Source organism: Oncorhynchus mykiss, chromosome 16, assembly GCF_057628025.1.
Source record: "Oncorhynchus mykiss isolate SJ-2025 chromosome 16, ASM5762802v1, whole genome shotgun sequence".
In the NCBI taxonomy this organism is placed as follows: Eukaryota; Metazoa; Chordata; class Actinopteri; order Salmoniformes; family Salmonidae; genus Oncorhynchus; species Oncorhynchus mykiss.
In genome coordinates, this window is record NC_143037.1 from 46779384 (window position 1) to 46802129 (window position 22746).

General features: G+C 47.0%; 1 protein-coding gene across 50 annotated transcripts in view; it reads left to right on the forward strand.

Annotated features, from left to right (window-relative positions):
* LOC110491067 (basement membrane-specific heparan sulfate proteoglycan core protein) overlaps positions 1-22746 on the forward strand; it is a 158529-nt gene that overhangs the window by 70684 nt on the left and 65099 nt on the right. For 44 of the 50 annotated variants that reach the window (XM_036946987.2, XM_036946991.2, XM_036946995.2 and 41 more), the window contains exons 7-30: positions 181-213; positions 1110-1235; positions 1501-1695; positions 1959-2078; positions 2222-2353; positions 2663-2807; positions 3826-3977; positions 7069-7209; positions 8431-8594; positions 9084-9263; positions 9906-10102; positions 10357-10504; positions 10812-10939; positions 11722-11808; positions 11922-11980; positions 12302-12363; positions 12678-12818; positions 13120-13293; positions 13952-14125; positions 14405-14523; positions 14695-14806; positions 15070-15183; positions 15406-15533; positions 16967-17053. In XM_036946987.2, coding sequence (XP_036802882.2) covers positions 181-213; positions 1110-1235; positions 1501-1695; positions 1959-2078; positions 2222-2353; positions 2663-2807; positions 3826-3977; positions 7069-7209; positions 8431-8594; positions 9084-9263; positions 9906-10102; positions 10357-10504; positions 10812-10939; positions 11722-11808; positions 11922-11980; positions 12302-12363; positions 12678-12818; positions 13120-13293; positions 13952-14125; positions 14405-14523; positions 14695-14806; positions 15070-15183; positions 15406-15533; positions 16967-17053 — 3118 coding nt within the window. Of the gene's footprint in view, positions 1-180; positions 214-1109; positions 1236-1500; positions 1696-1958; positions 2079-2221; positions 2354-2662; positions 2808-3825; positions 3978-7068; positions 7210-8430; positions 8595-9083; positions 9264-9905; positions 10103-10356; positions 10505-10811; positions 10940-11721; positions 11809-11921; positions 11981-12301; positions 12364-12677; positions 12819-13119; positions 13294-13951; positions 14126-14404; positions 14524-14694; positions 14807-15069; positions 15184-15405; positions 15534-16966; positions 17054-17901; positions 20512-22746 lie in introns of those variants that run through there. The other 6 variants (XM_036946992.2, XM_090202961.1, XM_090202954.1 and 3 more) reach the window with 4 other exon arrangements.

Consider the following 22746-nt stretch of genomic DNA (forward strand, 5'->3'; position numbering starts at 1 on the left):
AAAGTGCTAGGTGGTGCCCTCTTTTCACCGTTCTTCTTCACTATTTTGACTTCTCCTCTATAAGTCTCCCCATCATTCTGGCCTATTTCTGTCAATAAACCAGTACAAAATGAAAATAAAGAAAAAGGAGGGCTAGGTGAACTCTAAGTAGTGTCCTTAACTTGTCTCTCTGGTTTCTAGCTCTGCCCCTTGTGAACCCCATGGCTGTCCCAGGTTTGTACTGTACCATGCCGACCTGGTTTCAATGCTATTTGAAATAATTTTAAATACTTTAGATGGGTTTGACTGAGCATGCATGGCTCAATGGAACCAGTAGAAAACTAGCAAAAGAGCCAACTCCAGGCAGACTGTCACTCCAGGCAGGCTGAAGCAAACGCTAAAAGTATTTGAAAGACTTCAAATAGTATTTGAACCCAGGTGTGGTACCATGCCTGCTGCACGGAGACTGCCAGAGCTGCTGTAGAAACGATATGACTGTTCTGTAGCTATTTCTGGATGAGGAGCATGGAGATGACGACTAGCTCTCTGGAAATCTGTTAGAGTTCACGCAGGATGTTATGCATGTGTGCACCTAGAGTAGATGTCTGACAACGTTTTGGTTTTTGGAATGCCCAAGAGGACTGCGAAGATTTTTGCATGGCATGAGGATAGTTACAGATATTGCTTTTTGCTAAAATATAAATAAATATAAAACCTTCAGAGTTTCTGTAGTGTGTAAATCGGCAAGAGTTTCTTCAGAAGGATCTCAATTTGCCTATCGAACCAGGCCATGGTATACCTATGGTACAGTACAGTAAGCTGTTAGAAGCCCCAGGCCCAAGCATGACCTGCAGTGACCCAGGAGGGTCAGTGGAGGCTGGTGATAGAAGGACGGTTCATAGTAATGACTGGAATGGAATCAAACACATGGCGTCTGTGATAACATTCCATTCCAGCCGTTACAATGAGCCCATCTTACGATTTTAAAGTGACGCCAGCCTCCACCGTGGAAGGTCTCCTTGTATTAAAAAACCAGACTTTTGAACAGCAAGCGTTGTGTTGTGTGGTGGCCTTTTAGCAGTGCATGTCTGACCCTTGAACCCCACCCCCCCCTCCCCCGTCTCTCTCAGTGATCCCCAACCCTCTGCCCTGCATGAAGGATGAGCACACATGTCAGGATGGGGGTTGTATCCCTCTGGAGTACCTGTGTGACAACAGACCTGATTGCAATGACATGAGTGATGAGCTGGATTGTGGTGAGTGGAAATGGCATTGGTGTGGTGTGGTGTAAATGGCATTGGTGTGGTGTGGTGGAAATGGCATTGGTGTGGTGTGGTGTGGTGGAGTGTGGAGTAGTGGCAAAGGGTCTGAGGTTTGTTGTATCCTAAGAAGAGCGTTATATCTGGTTATTGCCTTGCTGTGGCTTCTAACACCATGGCGTCTACAGCATATCTCAGGGCAACTCTGGTTATGGCTGTGTGAACAGTAGTTATAAACTCTTTTTGATTTTGATCTGATCAGATCAGATTCAGCCTGGACCAGTGACCCCCACCCCTCCCACCACCACCCCCATCAAGATGTCCACACGCCTCCTTGGCCCCCTAGGGCCCTGCAAAGTGGACCAGGCCACCTGCCAGAACGGGGAATGTGTCCCCAGAGACTACCTGTGCGATGGAGAGAGGGACTGCTCTGACGGCAGCGACGAGTTCAGATGTGGTGAGAATCAGGGACACACACGAAGACTTCAAAAGTGCAGTATACGCACAGGGAGGCACACAGAAGGAGGGCGAGAGGGGAGGGCAATAGTCTTCTGTGTGCCCTTTTCTATCTCTCCCTTTCATCATCCTTTCACACACACACACACACACACACACGACCGTCAGTCACAAAGCTTTGCATCTGCTTCATGTCAACACACCTGATCAATGTGTCTGATTGATGAAGTGCTCCTCTGATCATGCCCCTCTGTCTGGCTTCAGGCACTCCCTCTCCCTGTGAACCCAATGAGTTCAAGTGTAAGAACGGCCGCTGTGCTCTCAAGCTGTGGCGCTGTGATGGAGACAACGACTGTGAGGACAACTCAGACGAGACCGACTGCCGTGAGTTCCACATCCCACGTTTATTGATTGAACATTAAAGGACCGCTTTTCTAGTCCTTAGACTAAAAAGCTCTTTAAATTGTGAGTTTCTTTGTTTACATGAATGACGATGAAGTCATTTTCTATCTCTTCTTGTGTTCCAGCCACCAGAGGTCCAGGTGACACGTGTGCCCCAGAGCAGTTTGTGTGCCTCAGTGACCGCACCTGCATCCCATCTAGCTACCAGTGTGATGAGGAGCCCGACTGCCCTGACCGCTCGGATGAGTTCGGCTGCAGTAAGTCCCTGACCACCATACCATCTCTCTCTGTCTTTGTCCCTGTCCGTCTTTCTCTGTCCTGTCTCTCTCTGAGACACAGTGCAGAATTGTCCATCCATGGCAAACAGTTATATTTTCCCAAACTTTCCATCATGTTTGTGCCTCACCAAAGAGATTGAGACCAAAAATAAACCACTGCCGTTTTAAATTGGGGTTGGGTAGTGGGGACTAGTTTTGAAATGTGTGTGCGCCATCATACGTCACACAGTGCATGCATCCTTGGCTTTATAGATGCTCATGTTGTTTTCTCATAACTTTCCCTTTAAGCTCCTCCCACAGTGACCAATCCCCCGGAGGAATCTATTGAGGCGGAGCGGGGGGAGACGGTGACTTTCAACTGTGTGGCAGTTGGTGTTCCCACCCCCATCATCACCTGGAGGCTCAACTGGGGCCATATCCCCATCAGTGGCAGGTGAGTTGGTACAGTCCTCCTACTCCTTCCAACCTTGTCTGGTTCACCCCATAACAGCTCTTATCACAAACTTAGTTCGACATTTAGGCCAATGGCCCCATTCTGAATGACTCCTGAATCGATGGGATGTTATGTTGTGTTTGAAAATGTGTGTGTGAGTGTTGGCAAACATTCGACTCTAGAAGATGACATTAAAGTTGATATGCATCATACAAGTATTTCATGTGGAGTTCTGAACCCCTCTGTTGCGTGATACAAGTGGCTTCTCGTCAAACTCTGTCTGTCTGATGCCATTATGGAAGAGAGTGTTGAACTGTGCGGTGATAGCTCTGGAAAGAAAGCCGGGATTAATTTGTGGGATTGTGTGAAATGAGTCTTGCGTATAATTGATTGGAAACAGACCATAACGATTTTAAAATGACTGAGGATTTGTCCGCTATCCAATCTCGTTAGGCCACAAAATGCAGCATTTCATGCATTGCTGATTAAGCACTGTCATATATCTACAGACAAGTCATGTTTGATTTGATTCAAAGAAGACTCATCTTTCAAACACTTCTGTCATTAAGTATTGAGTTATTCAATTATTGCTTTGTGGCCAATCATGTCCAATAACAGAGCTTACTGTACATCCATTGAATGGCTGTTTTATACAGTAAAGTGCTATATTATGCTATATTATAAACTAAACTCCTACAGTTAACTCAATCACTATTAAATACCATTCTGAAAGCCTAAAGTTGCAGAGAGTAGGCTGTATGGCACTTCCTGTAGCAATATGTCAGTTCAGGAAAGAGATTTAGAGTCATAATATTCCTTGTCCTCTGAACGCCCTTTAGAGTCATAATATTCCTTGTCCTCTGAACGCCCTTTAGAGTCATAATATTCCTTGTCCTCTGAACGCCCTTAACTTTGAAAAGTGAATCGTCACTGTTTGGTTAGAGGTGAGTCGAACACAGGCTGCAGTGGTTGAAGCATCAGTGTAATGTAAGCAATGTATATGTATCGGTCTTCCCAGGATCTCAATGACCAGTGAGAATGGGCGTGGCAGCCTGACCATCCGTGACGTAAAGGAGGCGGACCAGGGGGCGTACACCTGTGAGGCCATCAACGCCAAAGGCCTTGTGTTTGGTATCCCTGACGGGGTGCTCAGCCTCACACAGAAACCAGGTATGTACTCTATTGCCTGAATCACACTATAGGGCCAAGCTAAGCCATGCCTAGCTGATCTGAGCTGGCCTGGTTATGCATGGTTCCATCAAAGCTGCTGGGACCATGCTGTAAAGAACATCCAACATAGCTGCTGGAATCATGCTGCAAAGGATAGCTGCTGGGACCATGCTGGAAAGGACAACCACCATAGCTGCTGGGACCATGCTGGAGAGGACAACCACCATAGCTGCTGGGACCATGCTGGAAAGGACATCCACCATAGCTGCTGGGACCATGCTGGAAAGGACAACCACCATAGCTGCTGGGACCATGCTGGAAAGGACAACCACCATAGCTGCTGGGACCATGCTGGAAAGGACATCCACCATAGCTGCTGGGACCATGCTGGAAAGGACAACCACCATAGCTGCTGGGACCATGCTGGAGAGGACAACCACCATAGCTGCTGGGACCATGCTGGAAAGGACAACCACCATAGCTGCTGGGACCATGCTGGAAAGGACATCCACTATAGCTGCTGGGACCATGCTGGAGAGGACAACCACCATAGCTGCTGGGACCATGCTGGAAAGGACAACCACCATAGCTGCTGGAACCATGCTGGAAAGGACATCCACTATAGCTGCTGGGACCATGCTGGAGAGGACAACCACCATAGCTGCTGGGACCATGCTGGAAAGGACATCCACCATAGCTGCTGGGACCATGCTGGAAAGGACATCCACTATAGCTGCTGGGACCATGCTGGAAAGGACATCCACCATAGCTGCTGGGACCATGCTGGAGAGGACATCCACCATAGCTGCTGGAACCATGGTGGAAAGGACATCCACCATATCTGCTGGAACCATGCTGGAAAGGATAGCTGCTGGGACCATGCTGGAAAGGATAGCTGCTGGAACCATGCTGGAAAGGATAGCTGCTGGAACCATGCTGGAGAGGATAGCTGCTGGAAAGGATAGCTGCTGGGACCATGCTGGAAAGGATAGCTGCTGGAACCATGCTGGAAAGGACAACCACCATATCTGCTGGGACCATGCAGGAAAGGACAACCACCATGTCTGCTGGAACCATGCTGGAAAGGATAGCTGCTGGGACCATGCTGGAAAGGATAGCTGCTGGAACCATGCTGGAGAGGACAACCACCATATCTGCTGGGACCATGCAGGAAAGGACAACCACCATGTCTGCTGGAACCATGCTGGAAAGGATAGCTGCTGGGACCATGCTGGAAAGGATAGCTGCTGGAACCATGCTGGAAAGGATAGCTGCTGGAACCATGCTGGAAAGGATAGCTGCTGTAACCATGCTGGAGAGGATAGCTACTGGGACCATGCTGGAAAGGATAGCTGATGGGACCATGCTGGAAAGGATAGCTGCTGGAACCATGCTGGAGAGGATAGCTACTGGGACTATGCTGGAAAGGACATCCACCATAGCTGCTGGGACCATGCTGGAAAGGACAACCACCATAGCTGCTGGGACCATGCTGGAGAGGACAACCACCATAGCTGCTGGGCCCATGCTGGAGAGGACAACCACCATAGCTGCTGGGACCATGCTGGAAAGGACATCCACCATAGCTGCTGGGACCATGCTGGAAAGGACAACCACCATAGCTGCTGGGACCATGCTGGAAAGGACAACCACCATAGCTGCTGGGACCATGCTGGAAAGGACATCCACCATAGCTGCTGGGACCATGCTGGAAAGGACAACCACCATAGCTGCTGGGACCATGCTGGAGAGGACAACCACCATAGCTGCTGGGACCATGCTGGAAAGGACAACCACCATAGCTGCTGGGACCATGCTGGAAAGGACATCCACTATAGCTGCTGGGACCATGCTGGAGAGGACAACCACCATAGCTGCTGGGACCATGCTGGAAAGGACAACCACCATAGCTGCTGGAACCATGCTGGAAAGGACATCCACTATAGCTGCTGGGACCATGCTGGAGAGGACAACCACCATAGCTGCTGGGACCATGCTGGAAAGGACATCCACCATAGCTGCTGGGACCATGCTGGAAAGGACATCCACTATAGCTGCTGGGACCATGCTGGAAAGGACATCCACCATAGCTGCTGGGACCATGCTGGAGAGGACATCCACCATAGCTGCTGGAACCATGGTGGAAAGGACATCCACCATATCTGCTGGAACCATGCTGGAAAGGATAGCTGCTGGGACCATGCTGGAAAGGATAGCTGCTGGAACCATGCTGGAAAGGATAGCTGCTGGAACCATGCTGGAGAGGATAGCTGCTGGAAAGGATAGCTGCTGGGACCATGCTGGAAAGGATAGCTGCTGGAACCATGCTGGAAAGGACAACCACCATATCTGCTGGGACCATGCAGGAAAGGACAACCACCATGTCTGCTGGAACCATGCTGGAAAGGATAGCTGCTGGGACCATGCTGGAAAGGATAGCTGCTGGAACCATGCTGGAGAGGACAACCACCATATCTGCTGGGACCATGCAGGAAAGGACAACCACCATGTCTGCTGGAACCATGCTGGAAAGGATAGCTGCTGGGACCATGCTGGAAAGGATAGCTGCTGGAACCATGCTGGAAAGGATAGCTGCTGGAACCATGCTGGAAAGGATAGCTGCTGTAACCATGCTGGAGAGGATAGCTACTGGGACCATGCTGGAAAGGATAGCTGCTGGGACCATGCTGGAAAGGATAGCTGCTGGAACCATGCTGGAGAGGATAGCTACTGGGACTATGCTGGAAAGGATAGCTGCTGGGACCATGCTGGAAAGGATAGCTGCTGGAATCATGCTGGAAAGGACAATGTGAGAAGGAAAGATCAGAGCCAGCAGGGTATGGTTTGTGTTGGCTCTATAGTGGGAATCGAGTATTGTGTACTACTCTTCCCTGGAATGTGCCACCACAACACTGAATAAAGAGTATATATAATGAATTATTTCAATAATAAAATGGCTTTGTGAGTATATGAAATGCCTAAAATGTTATGTCTGTCTGCATCTATTTGCCTGTACTGTCTGTTTAATGTCTTCTATTTGCACCGTACTGTCCTTTCGTTCAGTTTTGTCATCCTCTCTCATCGTCACCAGGAAACTGTCCCGACGGTCACTTCAGTGTGGAGGGACGTTGTATCTCCTGCTTCTGCTTCGGCATCACCAAGAACTGTGGCAACACTGGACGCTACCGCAACCAGATCAGCCTGCGCTTCACTGACGAGGACGACTTCAAAGGTACTGGACTTCACCAAATACTAATGCCTGTCATACACGTCATGATTCATGTCATTTTTGTGGACCCAATCCTTCTAGAAGGCAATCTTCGTCAGCCGAGTCGAAATCCTCGTTGTCCAAATCGCTCCCCTGATCCGAGTCCGACCAGTATTAGATTCAAAGCTTCTATGTCGGTATACTTATTCATAGCTGCCTTCTTTTTAGCTTCCTGTTCAATATTCCCCCCCCCCCCTTTTTTTTTCTCCCTTGAGAAGCCATCGTTTATGTTAAAGCCATGAAATTAAAGCCATGAAATCTGTTTACAATGTAATGTAGCGTGCTCTATGCAACTCATCTCTGAGCCGGGTAGCAATAGTTCACATCAAACTTTGTCACATGCGCCGAATACAAAAAGTGTTCAATAGTACGCATTAAATGTTCTAGGCCTTGCTCTGTCCCACCCAGGTCAACTGCATATCCCTGGAAAGCTTATCTCATTGGCTACAAGACTGCCAAGGTGGTGTAGTAGCCAATCCCCTGTGTAATGGATGCCTTCGGCTCGTAAGCAGGCAACATCATATTTTTCATGCGCCAAGATATAGTCACTCGGTGGACATTTGATGTTGCCATTAAGTCACACATCATCAGATAACATTAGATTCCTATCAACCGAAGGATTCATTTCATACCCACCATGTAGCTATAGCTCAAACACAGACCAAATGGAAGCTTGCCTTGGAAGCTGTTTGGTGAAAACGTTGTGTAAAATAAGCATTTTGACTCTCTGGGCTGGAGATCAATAACGGTAGGTCACAGGCAGACAAATAAGACCGCCCTCATGATCTGAGGAGTCCCGGCTTTCGGTGTGTATAGACGTATTCTGTGTTCATTTAGTTTATGCTTCACAACGCTAACCGGAATGTAGGTAGCAGGCGTCTTGAAATGAGGTCATTGGCTCGGGCCTGCCCTTATAGATTTGTATGCCCATATATGGTAGTAAGTCACACCAAAGATTTTAAGGCACTGATCAATAACTAAGACAACCAAGCTTTCTGCAGAAACCCTGCTTTTGCAGATAGAGGCTACCGTTCTCATACCAGACTGAATTAAATAAAACAAATCTAATAGGCTCCCCATTTAAGAGGTGTTAAGCATGAAAACGTTTGTTTATAGCATGAATGTCATAACTGGTACGAGAAAACTCTCTTATTTAATTTTCCCTGCCTCCCTCCCTAACTTCAGGAGTGAACGTGACTTACCCCTCTCGGCCGGGCACCCCTCCTCTCTCCTCCACTCAGCTCCTCATCAACCCAGAGGAAGAGGAGTTCCAGCTAGTCGACCTATCACGGCGCTTCCTCATCCTTGATTCATTTTGGACGCTGCCACGCCAGTTCCTGGGAAACAAGGTGCGGCATCATCACTACATCAATTCCTGCTCTGCACTACTTTTACCGTGTTCCCCTGTTTAGGCGTTGCATCAACCAATGGTTGCATGCCACGTCAGGCACCATACTGCTATACCATAGGATGTGGTTAGCTGATATGCAAAATTCCTATCCAGGCGTTGGTATGGTTTGGCATGCATCAGTAACCTCTGAGCAGGAGAACACAACCCTTGTCTATCCAATGACTCACCTTGACATAATGTTGAAATTATCTTACACCAGCAAGATAACTACTATATGAATTAAACATTTAAATGCACATCTAAAAGTGTCAGCACACAGAAAGTGTGTCAGAAATGTTTAAGTTATATTCAAAGGAAGACGCTCCCCCACACTGCTTGTGTTACTCTTATTAATGGCTTACGTTTCAGCCTCACAGCCTTCGTCGGAGCTTTGTCTGGCTTATATAACTATGAAATGAATACGGCGGCTGAATGTCTGTTTATTTAGATTGACTCCTATGGAGGGTCCCTGAAGTACAAGGTGCGCTACACGCTGGCCCGTGGCGAGACTGAGCCTGAGGAGAAACCAGACGTGGTCCTGACCGGGAACGGTCAGAGACTGGTCTACCGCAGGGGCAACCCCACCCCCTCCAGAGAGGTCAACCAGAAGGAGATCAAGTTTACTGAGGTGGGTCCATCTGCCAACAACCACCCCACTTTTAGCTTAGTTTGGTTCATATACACTTTGTCAAGCTCTTTATGAACAAAACAATGTAACTGTCTCTAGTCCTTATTTGTACAGTATAGCAGGGTTCCCCAACTGGCGGCCCACGGGCCAAATTTATCCCAAGGGCGATTTTATTTGGACCCATCCCAAAACACACATTTGTTTTTTATTGTTAGACATAAAATACTGTATAAATACCAGCAAATCAGCTCCAGTTGATTTCTATTTTGGAAATCTGTTCCAAGGTATTCCCACACATAATAGAGATATACAGTATGTGATCATATACGAATGTAAACAAGGTTTGAAATGATTATGTTTTAGTCAAATATGATCTATTAGGGCTTTCTTGCGGTCAAATTGCAGTCCACAAATTATTTGTAGAAAAAAATCTGCTGAATCTAATTGATGATCCCAGCAGTATAAGATCAGTGGTTTAAGATCATTTGTCTACGTCTTATCTATGATCCTATACTGGCTGACATGTTGCTGTCTAAACCTTCCATGGTGCAGTTAATGACAATTGTTTTAAATGTAGCCTTCTGGGCCGTGTGTGATCATGATCAATGTCTGACCTCCGATGGTTTGTGTGTGTTCATGTAGGACAACTGGCAGCACTCGTCGGGTCGCCAGGTGTCCCGTGAGGACCTGATGATGACGCTGGCCAGCCTGGAGAGCATTAGCATCCGCACCGTCTACGACAACCACATGGTGAGCGTGGCGCTCAGCGACATCGTCATGGACACCACCACTGTGGAGTACAACATCCATGACAATGCCAAAGATGTGGAGGAGTGCAGGTGAGATCCCATAGACTGACTTCAGCCGAGGTTAAGATTTGAATTAGATGTTGTTTGTTATCGCTCCATAGAGTCACGGGCACTAAAAAATGACTTAAACCGGGACAAAAAAGAGGAGGAGTGCTGAGAACCTTTTAGTTCTTGCAACTGTAGGTATATGGTAAATACATTAGCATAGCATTGTATTGTGTTTGAATTGTAGGATAGTTTCTGTGGACAGTTGTAATGGCTTCCATGGTGTGTGTTCCTCCCAGGTGTCCCCCTGGCTACTCAGGACTGTCCTGTGAACAGTGCTCCACTGGCTTTGAGCGCGTGTCTGGGGGGAACTTCCTGGGATCCTGTGCTGGATGTAACTGTAACGGACACGCCAGCGCCTGCGACCCCATCAGTGGACAATGTCTGGTGAGGACTCCTCACAACACAACGTTATCATTATACTAAAGCCTGGCTGTGAATGTCAAAGCTTTGAAGTTGTATTCGACCTCTATGTCTTTCAGCTGTAAATTGAATCTGTTGCAAGTGTCGCGAATGTCTAGCAAATGCATTGAGTTGGTGGCTCTCACAGTCAGTGGCTGAATTGTTAACCTGAATGTAGTAGCTGTTTGCAAAGATACCAGTCATTTGCTGCACATTATTTGTTCAATGTCCTGTGGACAAGTGTACATAATATAGAGGTAGTAACTGAACTACGTTCCTCTCCCTCCATCAGAGCTGTCAGCACAACACTGAAGGTCCTCAGTGTGACAAGTGCAGACCAGGCTACTTTGGTGACCCCAGGCGAGGTCGCCCCGATGACTGCAAGCCCTGTCCCTGCCCATACACTGAGACATCCCGCAGGTGAGGGGTCACCATGAGGTCACACACACACACACACACACACACATACAGTACACCGGAGTTGGGAAGTAGTGAACTACGTGTAGTTCGAATAGTAATTTAACTACCTTTGCCAGTAGTTTGGTGGTAGTTGAACTGAATTCAAATCAGTTGCTGCGGTGTAGCTAACTACTGGAACTACACACTACTTTTTTTTGCAAGAAGTAGGCAATATTTTTTTTATTTTTTTTTCTCTCGGCATCAGATCTGCCTAATTCTCACTTGAAACAAAGTTTGTGTGTTTAATAGGCACGTATCTACATTCTGTTAACATATGACCACATAGTGATCTGTTCTGGTGGTTTGCAGTCTGACATTTCAGATTTACATATGATCATTTTGGGATGTAGTGAACTACTTTTTCAAAGTATCTTAAGTTAAGTAACTATACTTTTCTTAAGGGTAACTTTAGTGTAGCTTAACTTCTTCCAGTGTGACGTAATTGGTAGCTTGGTTAGTTATATTTTCAGAGTAGCTTTCCTGTGTGAGCCTGTGTGACACATACTCACACAGACACACACACACAAACACACCGTGGGAGAGAGACAGAGAGATGGAAAGAGCTTTTTCACACAGCAGGTTTACGTCCATATTGGGTAGATTCACTAAGCACTCCAGAAGAGCATTGGGCTTATTCATTCATTGCTGGTGTTGTCAACTTGTGACCTCCTCTCGCTACCCATTAACTGGCAGCTGTAAATATTAATGTCCAAATCCTGTGACGTTTGTTTGTGACTCCTCAGGTTTTCCGACACCTGTTTCCTGGACCATGACTCCCAGGCCACGTGCGACGCCTGCGCGCCAGGCTACACCGGCCGTCGATGTGAAAAGTAAGGAAGTGACATTTTCCCCTTTCACCTCCTTCTTGAAAGAAATGCTAGCTTCAGTATATATGGAATAGTTATAAAAGATGTTGATGGAAGTGTTTGTTTTTTCCCGATAGGTGTGCATCTGGGTATCAGGGTAACCCATTGCAGCCCAATGGCAAATGTTTTACAAACTGTGAGTGTTTCTTGTTTTTTGGGGGGTGGAACGTACATTTTTAGGCTTAAATGTGTTAGGAAAGTTATTCACCTGGACGGTTTTACAGAGACATTTGTACATATAAATTATGACTCTGCTTTATAGTGCATGCCATGCTTTATGTCCTACCTTTAAGAGCCTTGGTCTTGACCCAGGGTAATTATTAACATCAATCACACCTGCTGAGAAGGTGTGGTCATTGGCCTGGTATGTCGAGTGATTGTGGAGGGGTTAGAGTTGGTGGAGCACCCCCAGGTGTTGATCTCATCTCCCCTCCCTCTGTCTCCCTCCCTCCTTCAGCAAACTCAAAGTGTGATATTCGAGGAACAGTGAATTCCAACAGCAGACCATGCGCCTGCAAGGTAACATACTACGTTGCTATGGCCTACTGTACTTTATGGCCTACTGTACTTTATGGCCTACTGTACTTTATGGCCTACTGTACTTTATATTAGATGTAGAAGTTTTGATATGCCATAGTAGAAGAGTACACTCTCAATCACCGACACTTGAACACCATTGTCAGTTCATAGAGGCAGTCATAAACCTGAGCCCGTTTAGCTTAGCTGCCGTTGTACAGTCATCCTTTACGATTACAGACAGTGACTGATGAGCCGGTCGGACAGCCAGGGTTTCATGGCAGATGTGCGTGGCTGATGTTTTCTGTGCGTTGCAGTCCAACGTGGCGGGGTCGCAGTGTGACGAGTGTAAGAGCGGCTCCTTCCACCTGACGGAGGACAACCCAGAGGGCTGTCTGCAGTGCTTCTGTATGGGCGTCACCAAGCAGTGTGTCAGCTCCACGTGGAGCCGTGACCAGGTCAGTGGCCCGGCCTTACTAGCACTCACACACACAACTTCTATCGGGCATGGGAGTTAGTGGACTGGGGGGGCTTGACGATTTGCTGAATCAAGTGTGTTAGCACTGTGAGTTGAAGAAGCATGCTCTACAGCTCATGGGAGAAGTAGTGCAGACACGTTAGCGGTCAGGAAATACAAGGAATGTACAAGGACGTCCCAAACCACAGCAGTGCATTGAGCCTGTTTAATGTACCCGGGCCTTTTTAGCTTGTACTTTGAGGAGAGTTGTCATGCGTCTAAAGTGTGTTTGTGTCCCCCAGGTTCGTGGCGGTGTGAATGGTCAGCTCTTCTCCCTCTCCAACGGAGCCAATACCAGAACCATCACAGACGGCATCGCTCAGAGAGGCTCCTCGGGGGTGGCGTACCGCTCCTTCTCTGACATCCCCAAGGACATCTACTACTGGGTCCTACCAGACAGCTTCAGAGGAGACAAGGTGAGAGAGGGGAGAGAGTGGAGATAAGGGGAGAGAGTGGAGATAAGGGGAGAGAGTGGAGATAAGGGGAGAGAGTGGAGATAAGGGGAGAGAGTGGAGACAAGGGGAGAGAGTGGAGACAAGGGGAGAGAGGGGAGAGCGAGTGGAGATAAGGGGAGACGGGGGAGAGAGGGAAGAGGAGGAAGACGGGGAGGGGTGAGAGGGAAGACGGGGAGATGAGAGGGAAGACGGGGAGATGAGAGACGAGGGGAGAGATGAGTGGTTGGAGGCTTTGACTCTTTTTTTTTTACACTTGCATGTATTTCTCCTCTTACCCTGAGAGTAGACTATAGGGACAGGAGAAACTGTCATCCACGTTTATTTTGTACTGAGTAGTCTTCCCTCTGGAAGCAAGGTGTGATTTAAATGTGGTCATGCTAGATGTCACCGTCCACATGCTCTCTCAACATGTGGAAAATATAGAGGCTTTACGTACCTACACGAAGAGAAGCTCTCTACTTCTGGTTGGAGTTCATGGTCATGCACATGTCATCATGTGACCTGTGACCTGGCGAGCTTTAGAGTCTCATGGAGTGAAATACATTTCCACTGTCCAGTAGAGTTAAGAGAATGGTTGTTCTAGAATCTTGAACGTCTCTTTCTGACATGTTGTTGCCAGGTGACAGCCTACGGCGGGGAGCTGCGCTACACTGTGCACTACGAGCCCCGGCAACGCTCCCTGGTGATTGACAGACAGCCAGACGTGGTTCTCCAAGGCAACGGCATCTTCCTGGAACACTTCTCCCAGATTAAGCCCCTCCCCCCCGCCACTGTCACTGTCACCTTCAGAGAAGTGGGTCACCGTGTGTGTGTGTGTGTGTGTGTGTGTGTGTGTGTGTGTGTGTGTGTGTGTGCACTCAGGTGCTCGAGTGTTTATTTTTTGACGGATTCTTAACTGTTTGTAATCTTAACATCAACATACAATACCATGTTGTCTTCGTTGATGATCTTGTTTAAATGACCTAATTAGATTACTATTGCCTAATTATGGCTATAATCCCAACTCCAGTCCTGAGTTTGCCATGGCAGTGTTGCACTGAGCTTCGTTTCTCTCTCTCTGTGTTTCCTCCAGTCTGCATGGAGGCGTGCTGATGGACAGCCCTGCACACGTGAACACCTCCTCATGGCCTTGGCTGATACTACAGTCTTCATGATCAGAGCCACCTACGCTGTCAACATGGTTGAGACCAGGTAAAACCGAACCAGGTGCCCTGTTGAGATTCACTCCGAATGATTCCACATGATTAGGATTCTTAAGAATTGTTTAGGAAACAGCTCTCTGTAGGCTCTACTCTAAACACCCATGTGGCTGATGTTGTTATGGTTGTTGTTGTTGCCTCACCTGTGTCGTTGTCTGTTCAGTCTCTCAGACATCCGGATGGACATTGCAGTGCCACATTCCACAGGCAACGAACGGGCCCTGGAAGTGGAGGAGTGTGCCTGTCCCCAGGGCTACAACGGTCCATCATGTCAGGTACAGCACACACATACCACAAAAATCAATGTACTGTACATCCCGATCTTCTAGTTCCTCCTCTGTTACCTCTTCGAGTTGTAAAGTTCCAGTGTGCTCACTTTGTTCCGTGGTACTGTAGACGTCTCGGAAAGAAACACAGAGTGGGACTCTTAGAGCATGCTGTAATGGAACGGCAAGACAGTCAACTGTGCTGCATGCGTTGTTATCGCCCCCACGGGCCCATGCTGTTTTCCCATGTCTTTCAATCTGTTTCTATACAGGAGTGTGATGTGGGCTACACCCGTACAGGCTCTGGGCTCTACCTGGGTACCTGTGAGAGGTGCGACTGTAATGGCCACGCCAGCGGCTGTGACCTGGAGACAGGCGCGTGCTTGGTAAGTCGCTCCACCCTCCGGTTGTAATGTATGCCAGTAGTACAGTTCTACAGCTGCACTTGGCTTTGAAGTCTGCTATGGAATGCGCTAATGGTTTCATGGCGAATCCCAACATGTGGAAACAGGTTCCGAACACACATGGGCTCATAATAGGATTTCACTGTTCCATGGATGGATCCGCCACTCTCTCTCTCTTCCCTCTCATGTGTCTCCCTTTTTTAGCAATGCCTTCACAACACGGCCGGCCCAAGGTGTGAGCGCTGTTTGCCAGGTTTCTACGGCAACCCTGTGACGGACGGACCTCAGGCTTGTCAGTCCTGCCCCTGCCCTGGCACTTCCCCCAGCAACCAGTGAGTTCACTCCTCCTCATGTACTCTACAGCAGCGATTCTGGTTGGTCGCGACCTAAATTTGGGTCGAGGTAGCATTTAAATTTATTTCAATGAAAAAGTACTCCGGTCTGAACTTAAACTAGATTACTAAAAACCTGCTTGAAAGTGGTAGAGACTCATTAAATAATTTAATCTCTGTTCAATGTTTCTTCAATCACGGTATTAAGAGATATTGGCAGCTCTATTCCGGTGGATTTGGCTGATTTTGTGGTCTCAAACTAGTGACCTTGTAAATTATTATTAGTCATCAAGAATCTGCTTGAAGAATTGCTGCAATTACTTAAAAAATATAGTATTAAAAGTAGTTTTCGGCCCTTGCGCATCGCAGTGCTACAGGCGTCTCTACAGACTTGGGTTCGATCCCGGGCTGTATCACAACCGGCCGTGATCGGGAGTCCCATAGGTTGACGCACAATTGGCCCAGCATCGTCCGGTCAGGGGGACTTTACTTGGCTCATTGCTTTCTAGCGACTCCTTGTGGCTGGCAGGCGCCCTAAGACTGACCTCGGTTGTCAGTTGAACGGTGTTTCCTCCGACACATTGGTGCGGCTGGCTTCCGGGTTAAGCGGCCGGGTGTTAAGAAGCACGGTTTGGCGGGTCATGTTTCGGGGGACGCATGACTCGACCTTCGCTTCCAGAGCCCATTCAGGAGTTGCAGCGATGAGACAATATCGACATTGGGGGTAAAATACAAAAAATACAACAACAAAAAATGGCGATGTTAATATTGGATCATGACTGAGACAACCGGGTTTAATTTGGGTCCCAAGGCAAAACCAGTTGAGAACCAATGCTCTACAGTAGGGGTTCCCAAACTGTGGGGTGTGAGGTGCGGAATGGAAGGATTAGGTTTTCAAGCCCATAGATATTGTTGTAATTTTTTTTGTCACTCAAATATCACATGAATACACATTAGACATAGCAGAATGTATAGAATTGCAAGAAAATGTGCTTTAAAACGGCAACATTTTCTTTGGACCTAATGACAAAATGTGTAGAGTTGTAGGAAATAAGCTTTAAACCTGCAAAATTTGCAGTATTTTCCCCAATGCTGGAAGTGGGGCCCTGAGTGTAAAAATTTGGTAACCCCTGCTCTTCAGAACAGAACTACACCTTTAGATGGATCAATGGCTCTGGAACAAGCTCCAGACTTATTGTCTTCAAAAAACATCTTTCATCTACTTATAAACACTACATTTAACTAATGGGTCAACCTCATAGAGATCAAAGTTCATTCTGTGGTCAACCTGCTCTTTGTAAAGACATTTGATCTTTCATTGACTGGTCATGCAGGTCGCACTGTTGTGTCAGCGATAACCTTGATATTTACAATGCAGAGTAGGGTTGTCTACTGGTTTACAAGACTGATGAAAGTATTTTCCTTTCCTGCAGGTATTCTCTGTCTTGCTACAAGGATGCGGACGGTCAGCCGACATGTGATAACTGTCCCCCTGGCTCCACCGGCCGGCGCTGCGAAAGGTAAGACTCGCTCCATCTCCACCTAACCCTTCCAGCCTTACTGGTCAGTGGGCTGGGGATGCTGGGCTGGCCAAAGCACGGAAAGCAGAGGTGACTAGTCTGGCACCCACTTGTTTCCTTTATTAAAACGGGTATAGTAGCATGTCTGTCCGATTTGCATCCCTCTTTCAACCAGTCTCTCCAACCAGTCATGATTGATATGTGAGTGTTTCGTGGAGTGGTGTGGGAGAAGCGAATCTCAAACCAACGCCACCCATTCCAGTTAGTTAGTAAAGGTTTCTGTGGGTCGGGTTTGGTCTCCGCAGTAGCACTGCTCTTTATGCTATTTGAGCGGTCAATATCTGTGTTGTATTAATGCGCTTGGCAAACGGACATTGTGTTTATCAATGGGCATTTTTTGTTTTAAAAATGTGTCTGGTGTTCCATGGGATTACACATGTAATAATGAGTTGTGTTACTGGCTTTTACGACAAGAAAAGTAATAAGTCTTTCGTGTTTGGACTTGTAGTTGTGTCCTGAGGTAAACCTTATGTCACATGGGTTTTGCGTTCTCTCCTTTGCCTTAGCTTGATTGCTTTGCCAGAACTTTCTCTGAGTCTCCTGCTTTAGCTGCTTGTTAAAAGGTTTAGAAGCTGTGGGCTAATACTGCCAGTGTTTATGCCTGGGCCATGTTGACATTATTCTCTCTACAAGGCATAAATCTATTTTCTAATGTCATGTCTGTTTGACGACTCTTTGCTACTCGATGTGCAAAGATGACGATGAGGTGATTGGGGTAGACAAACATTTGGTATGTTTTGATAAGTTGACCCTGCCCTATGTCTCATTTTAATGTTTTGATCATTAAGAAAACAAGACAGTTGTGTGGACCCGTACCTGCAAGAGGACTATGACGGTTTCCTCCCACCCGGGTGTGGTGAGGCAGTGTTCAACTTTAGCCTGAGGAAACATGTGGTGCCAGAGGGCAGTGGAGACGAGGAGGAGAGGGAGGAGGATTATGATGAGGAGGAGGAGGAGGACACACGCTTCAGCCCACAGCCAGACGAGGAGAAGGAGGAGGAGATGGACTACAGCCCACAGCCAGATGAGGAGATGGACTACAGCCCACAGCCAGACGAGGAGAAGGAGGAGGATATAGACTACAGCCCACAGCCAGATGAGGAGAAGGAGGAGGAGATGGACTACAGCCCACAGCCAGACGAGGAGAAGGAGGAGGAGATGGACTACAGCCCACAGCCAGACGAGGAGAAGGAGGAGGAGATAGACTACAGCCCACAGCCAGACGAGGAGAAGGAGGAGGAGATAGACTACAGCCCACAGCCAGACGAGGAGCATGAGGGGACAGACTATAGTCCACAGCCAGACGAGGAGCATGAGGGGACAGACTATAGTCCGCAGCCAGATGATGATGATGAGGAGGACACTGAATACAGCCAACAGCCAGATGAGGAAAAAGAGGAGGACACAGGTTATAGCCAAAGACCATACACCCCCACATGGAGCCTACTGTCCACTACCAGCCACCGTACCCAACCCTCTCACCCTACCATCCCTACTCACCCTACCACTCGCCCACCCGCTCCCACTCGCCCAGCCACTCACCCTACAACTCCTACTCAACCAACCACTCACCCTACAACTCCTACTCACCCAACCACAACCACCCCCATAGCTGACATGGTCCGAGTCCACCTGAATAGGAGTCCACCCAGGGTTCCATCGCTGAACACGCCCAGCCCTGAGGTTAGAGAGCACAGCTTCCAGTTCCTAATGAGGCTCCACATGAACCGCTTCAACCAGCGCCTCAGCATGTTGGAGAGCAACACCCTGGACATCAGGGAGGGCATCCAGGCCATGAGGGGCCAGCAGAGCAATCTCAGCACCCAGCTGGAGATGCTGCAGTCACAGTCTGCCCTGGAGAAGAAGGAGAGGGTGGGCGAACTGGAGAGTAGCTACACAGACATGGAAACTCGTCTGAAAAGGCTGGAGGGTCGTCTGGAGATTGTGATAGATGGGTTTACTGCCCTGGCTCAGGAGATGAACAAGGTGAAACGCGTCAGACACAGAGCACGGTCTGCTAAGGAGGCGATGGCTCTGCCACCAGTGTCCACAGCCTTAGTGCCAAGGGGTACCACAATTCGACACTCCTTCAGGACTTCTCAATTAACAACCGTGACAACACTGAGATCCAATGTCGGGACTCAATCCACAACCACCAGGTCACAAACTATAGCCACAGTCCCCAATAGCTTACCCACGCCCCGTCTCCCTGCTAAGAAAGCCACAATGGCCCATAAGTCCACCACCAAAACAGTCAAAAAAACTACAAAACCTCAACCATTAACTAGATCCACCAAAAGAAATGTCAATTCAAAGTCCAGCCCAAGACAAAATACTACCATAAGTAAACCCAGGACTAGCTCTAGACCACGTAGTACGACAAAGCCTAGCACTAGACCACGTAGTACGACAAAGCCTAGCTCTAGACCACGTAGTACGACAAAACCTGAAACAAAGGCTACGATGGCCAAGCTTCATGTGACAGCTAATAAGCTCTCAACACAGACACGTCAATCAAAACCAAGGGAAGCTGTAGAAGACCTGGCTAACACTAAATATCAGCTGGCACCACCATCCCATAAACGTAAGCCTCCAACACAGGTGTCCAAGTCACGTAATGAAGCTGCTAAAAAGGGAAAGGATGCTTCTCGTGCTAGGAGCAACGATAAAAAAGACAGTGCCTTTAGATCAGTTGCACCTCATTCAAAGGTTCAACCCAATGTTAAACTCAAAGAAACTGTTGTCAAGAAACCATCCGACTCAAACGATGGTAACTCTAGACCTAACTTGGAAACCACTGCTCCAGACTCATACCAGTTGGCTCCACCGTCCCACAAAGTTCAGGAAGTGTCAAAAGCTAAAACAAGTTACTCCGAGAAAGTTCTCACCACCACGTCGGCACCCACCAAAACGGCCTCTTCTTCAAAGCGTTCCAGGTTAACAACGAAGAGTAAAGTCAAAGCTACTAGTTCCAAGAGACGCCCACAGAAGAAGAAAGCCCAGCCCCAGTCCAATGTTCTGGACCTGCTCAAACTTCTTCAAAGGAATGATCAAAAATCATCCCAAAAGAACAAGAAACAAAAGCAAGATGGTTCCGATGGTTCTTTTCACATTGTTTTAGGAAGGCTGGCCATTCCAATCAAAATTATCCCTGATTATTAGGTACATTTATATATATTTTTTAACTTGAACAAATTTCAACATGTATCTAAAAGAATCTGTTTCTGGTCCTGATATTTATGCTTATTTTTATTATGTATTTGTATCTATGGAATAAGTCTAATTATTTCTTTTTTATAAAGGACTGCGTGAGTTGAGAGTAACTTCTTCATGTAGAGGCAACATTGTTATTGTGTTTAAAACTGCATCATGAAATAATATCAGTTACCATGTTCAAAGTTGTGTATTTACAGGAGTTGTTTGGTGCTATTTTTCTTTAGCCCAGTGGGTCAGACTACCTCAAGACGTACACATACAGTATTTAGTATTACATTTAAACTTTCACAGCAGACTTTATAAATTACCCCTATTATATGGACAAATTGTACATGTAAAATTTGATTTAGCCCAATCATGCAAGTACAGTGCATTCGGAAAGTATTCAGACCCCCTTGACTTTTTCCACATTTCGTTAAGTTACAGCCTTATTCTAAAATGGATTCAAAAAAAAATTCCCTCATCAATCTACACACAATACCCCATAATGACAAAGCAAAAACAGGTTTTACAAAACTGAAATATTACATTTACATAAGTACTCAGACCCTTTACTCAGTATTTTTGTTGAAGCACCTTTTGCCGCAGTTACAGCCTTGAGTCTTCTTCGGTATGACCGTACAAGCTTGGCGCACCTATATTTGGGGAGTTTCTCCCATTCTTCTCTGCAGATTCTCTGAAGCTCTGTCAGGTTGGATTGGGAGCATCGCTGTACAGCTATTTTCAGGTCTCTCCAGAGATGTTAGATCGGCTTCAAGTCCGGGCTCTGGCTAGGCCACTCAAGGACATTCACAGACATGTCCCGAAGCCACTCCTGCGTTTTTTTTGGCTGTGTGCTTAGGGTCGTTATCCTGTTGGAAGGTAAACCTTTGCCCCAGTCTGAGGTACTGAGAGCTCTGGAACAGGTTTTCATCAAGGATCTTTCTGTACTTTGCTCCGTTCATCTTTCCCTCGATGGTGACTAGTCTCCCAGTCCCTGCTGCTGAAAAACATCTCCACAGCATGATGCTGCCACCACCATGCTTCACCATAGGGATGGTATTGGCCAGGTGATAAGCGGTGCCTGATTTCCTCCAGGCGTGACACTTGGCATTCAGGCCAAATAGTTCAATCTTGGTTTCATCAGACCAAATAATCTTGTTTCTCATGGTCTGAGAGTCCTTTAGGTGCCCTTTGGCAAACTCCAAGCGGGCTGTGATGTGTCTTTTACTAAGGAGTGGAATCTATCTGGCCACTTTATCATAAAGGCCTGATTGGTGAAGTGCTGCAGAGATGTTTGTCCTTCTGGAAGGTTCTCCCATCTCCACAGAGGAACTCTGGAGCTCTGTCAGAGTGACCAAGGTCCTTCTCCCCCGATTGCTCAGTTTGGCCCGGGTGACCAGTGGTTAAAAACTACTTTCATTTAAGAATGATGTAAGCCTCTGTGTTCTTGGGGACCTTCAATGCTGCAGAAATGTTTTGGTACCCTTCCCTAGATCTGTGCCTCGACACAGTCCTGTGTCAGAGCTCTATGGACAATTCCATTGACCTCATGGCTTGGTTTTTACTCTGACATACACTGTCAACTGTGGGGCATTATATAGACAGGTGTGTGTGCCTTTCCAAATCAATTGAATGTGTCACAGGTGGACTCCAATCAAGTTGTAGAAACATCTCAAGGATGATCAATGGAAACAGGATGCACCTGATCTCAATTTCGAGTCTCATAACAAAGGGTCTGAATACTTATGCAAATAAGGTGTTTCTATTTTTATTTTTTTATACATTTGCTAAAAATGTCTAAAAACCTGTTTTCACTTCATCATTATGGGGTATTGTGCGTAGGTTGATGAGGGCAAAAATCGATTTAATCTATTTTAGAATAAGGCTGTAACGTATCAGAATGTGGGAAAAGTGAAGGGGTCTGAATACTTTACGAATGCACTGTATATGTGTACGAGTGGAGGCTGGTGGGAGCAGCTATAAGAGGATGGGCTCAGTGTAATGGCTGGAATAAATGGAACGGTATCAAACACATCACACAAACAGTATGGACTCTGTTCCATGAATTCTATTCCAGCCATTACAATGAGCCCATCCTCCTATAGCTCCCCCCACCAGCATCCACTGATGTAAACTATACAGTACTGCCAGTTAAGTATTTGAAGTGAGTTTGCCCAAGCTTTCCGACGTCCCTATGTTCAGGTGTAAATATGTTTTAATTCCATCTGCTATTGTGATTGGATGACTATCGATATGATTGTGTATGTAAATGTGATTGTGGTGTATTATGTATTTATAGCATTCATTCTGCCCTTGCTGCCTTGTGATTGTACTTCAAATTATTTATTTTTTGCTTACTGTGCATAGCCCAAATAGCAACATGAAACATGTAAAATGTCAACCCATTTCTTGACCTCAATAATATCCCAGATTTG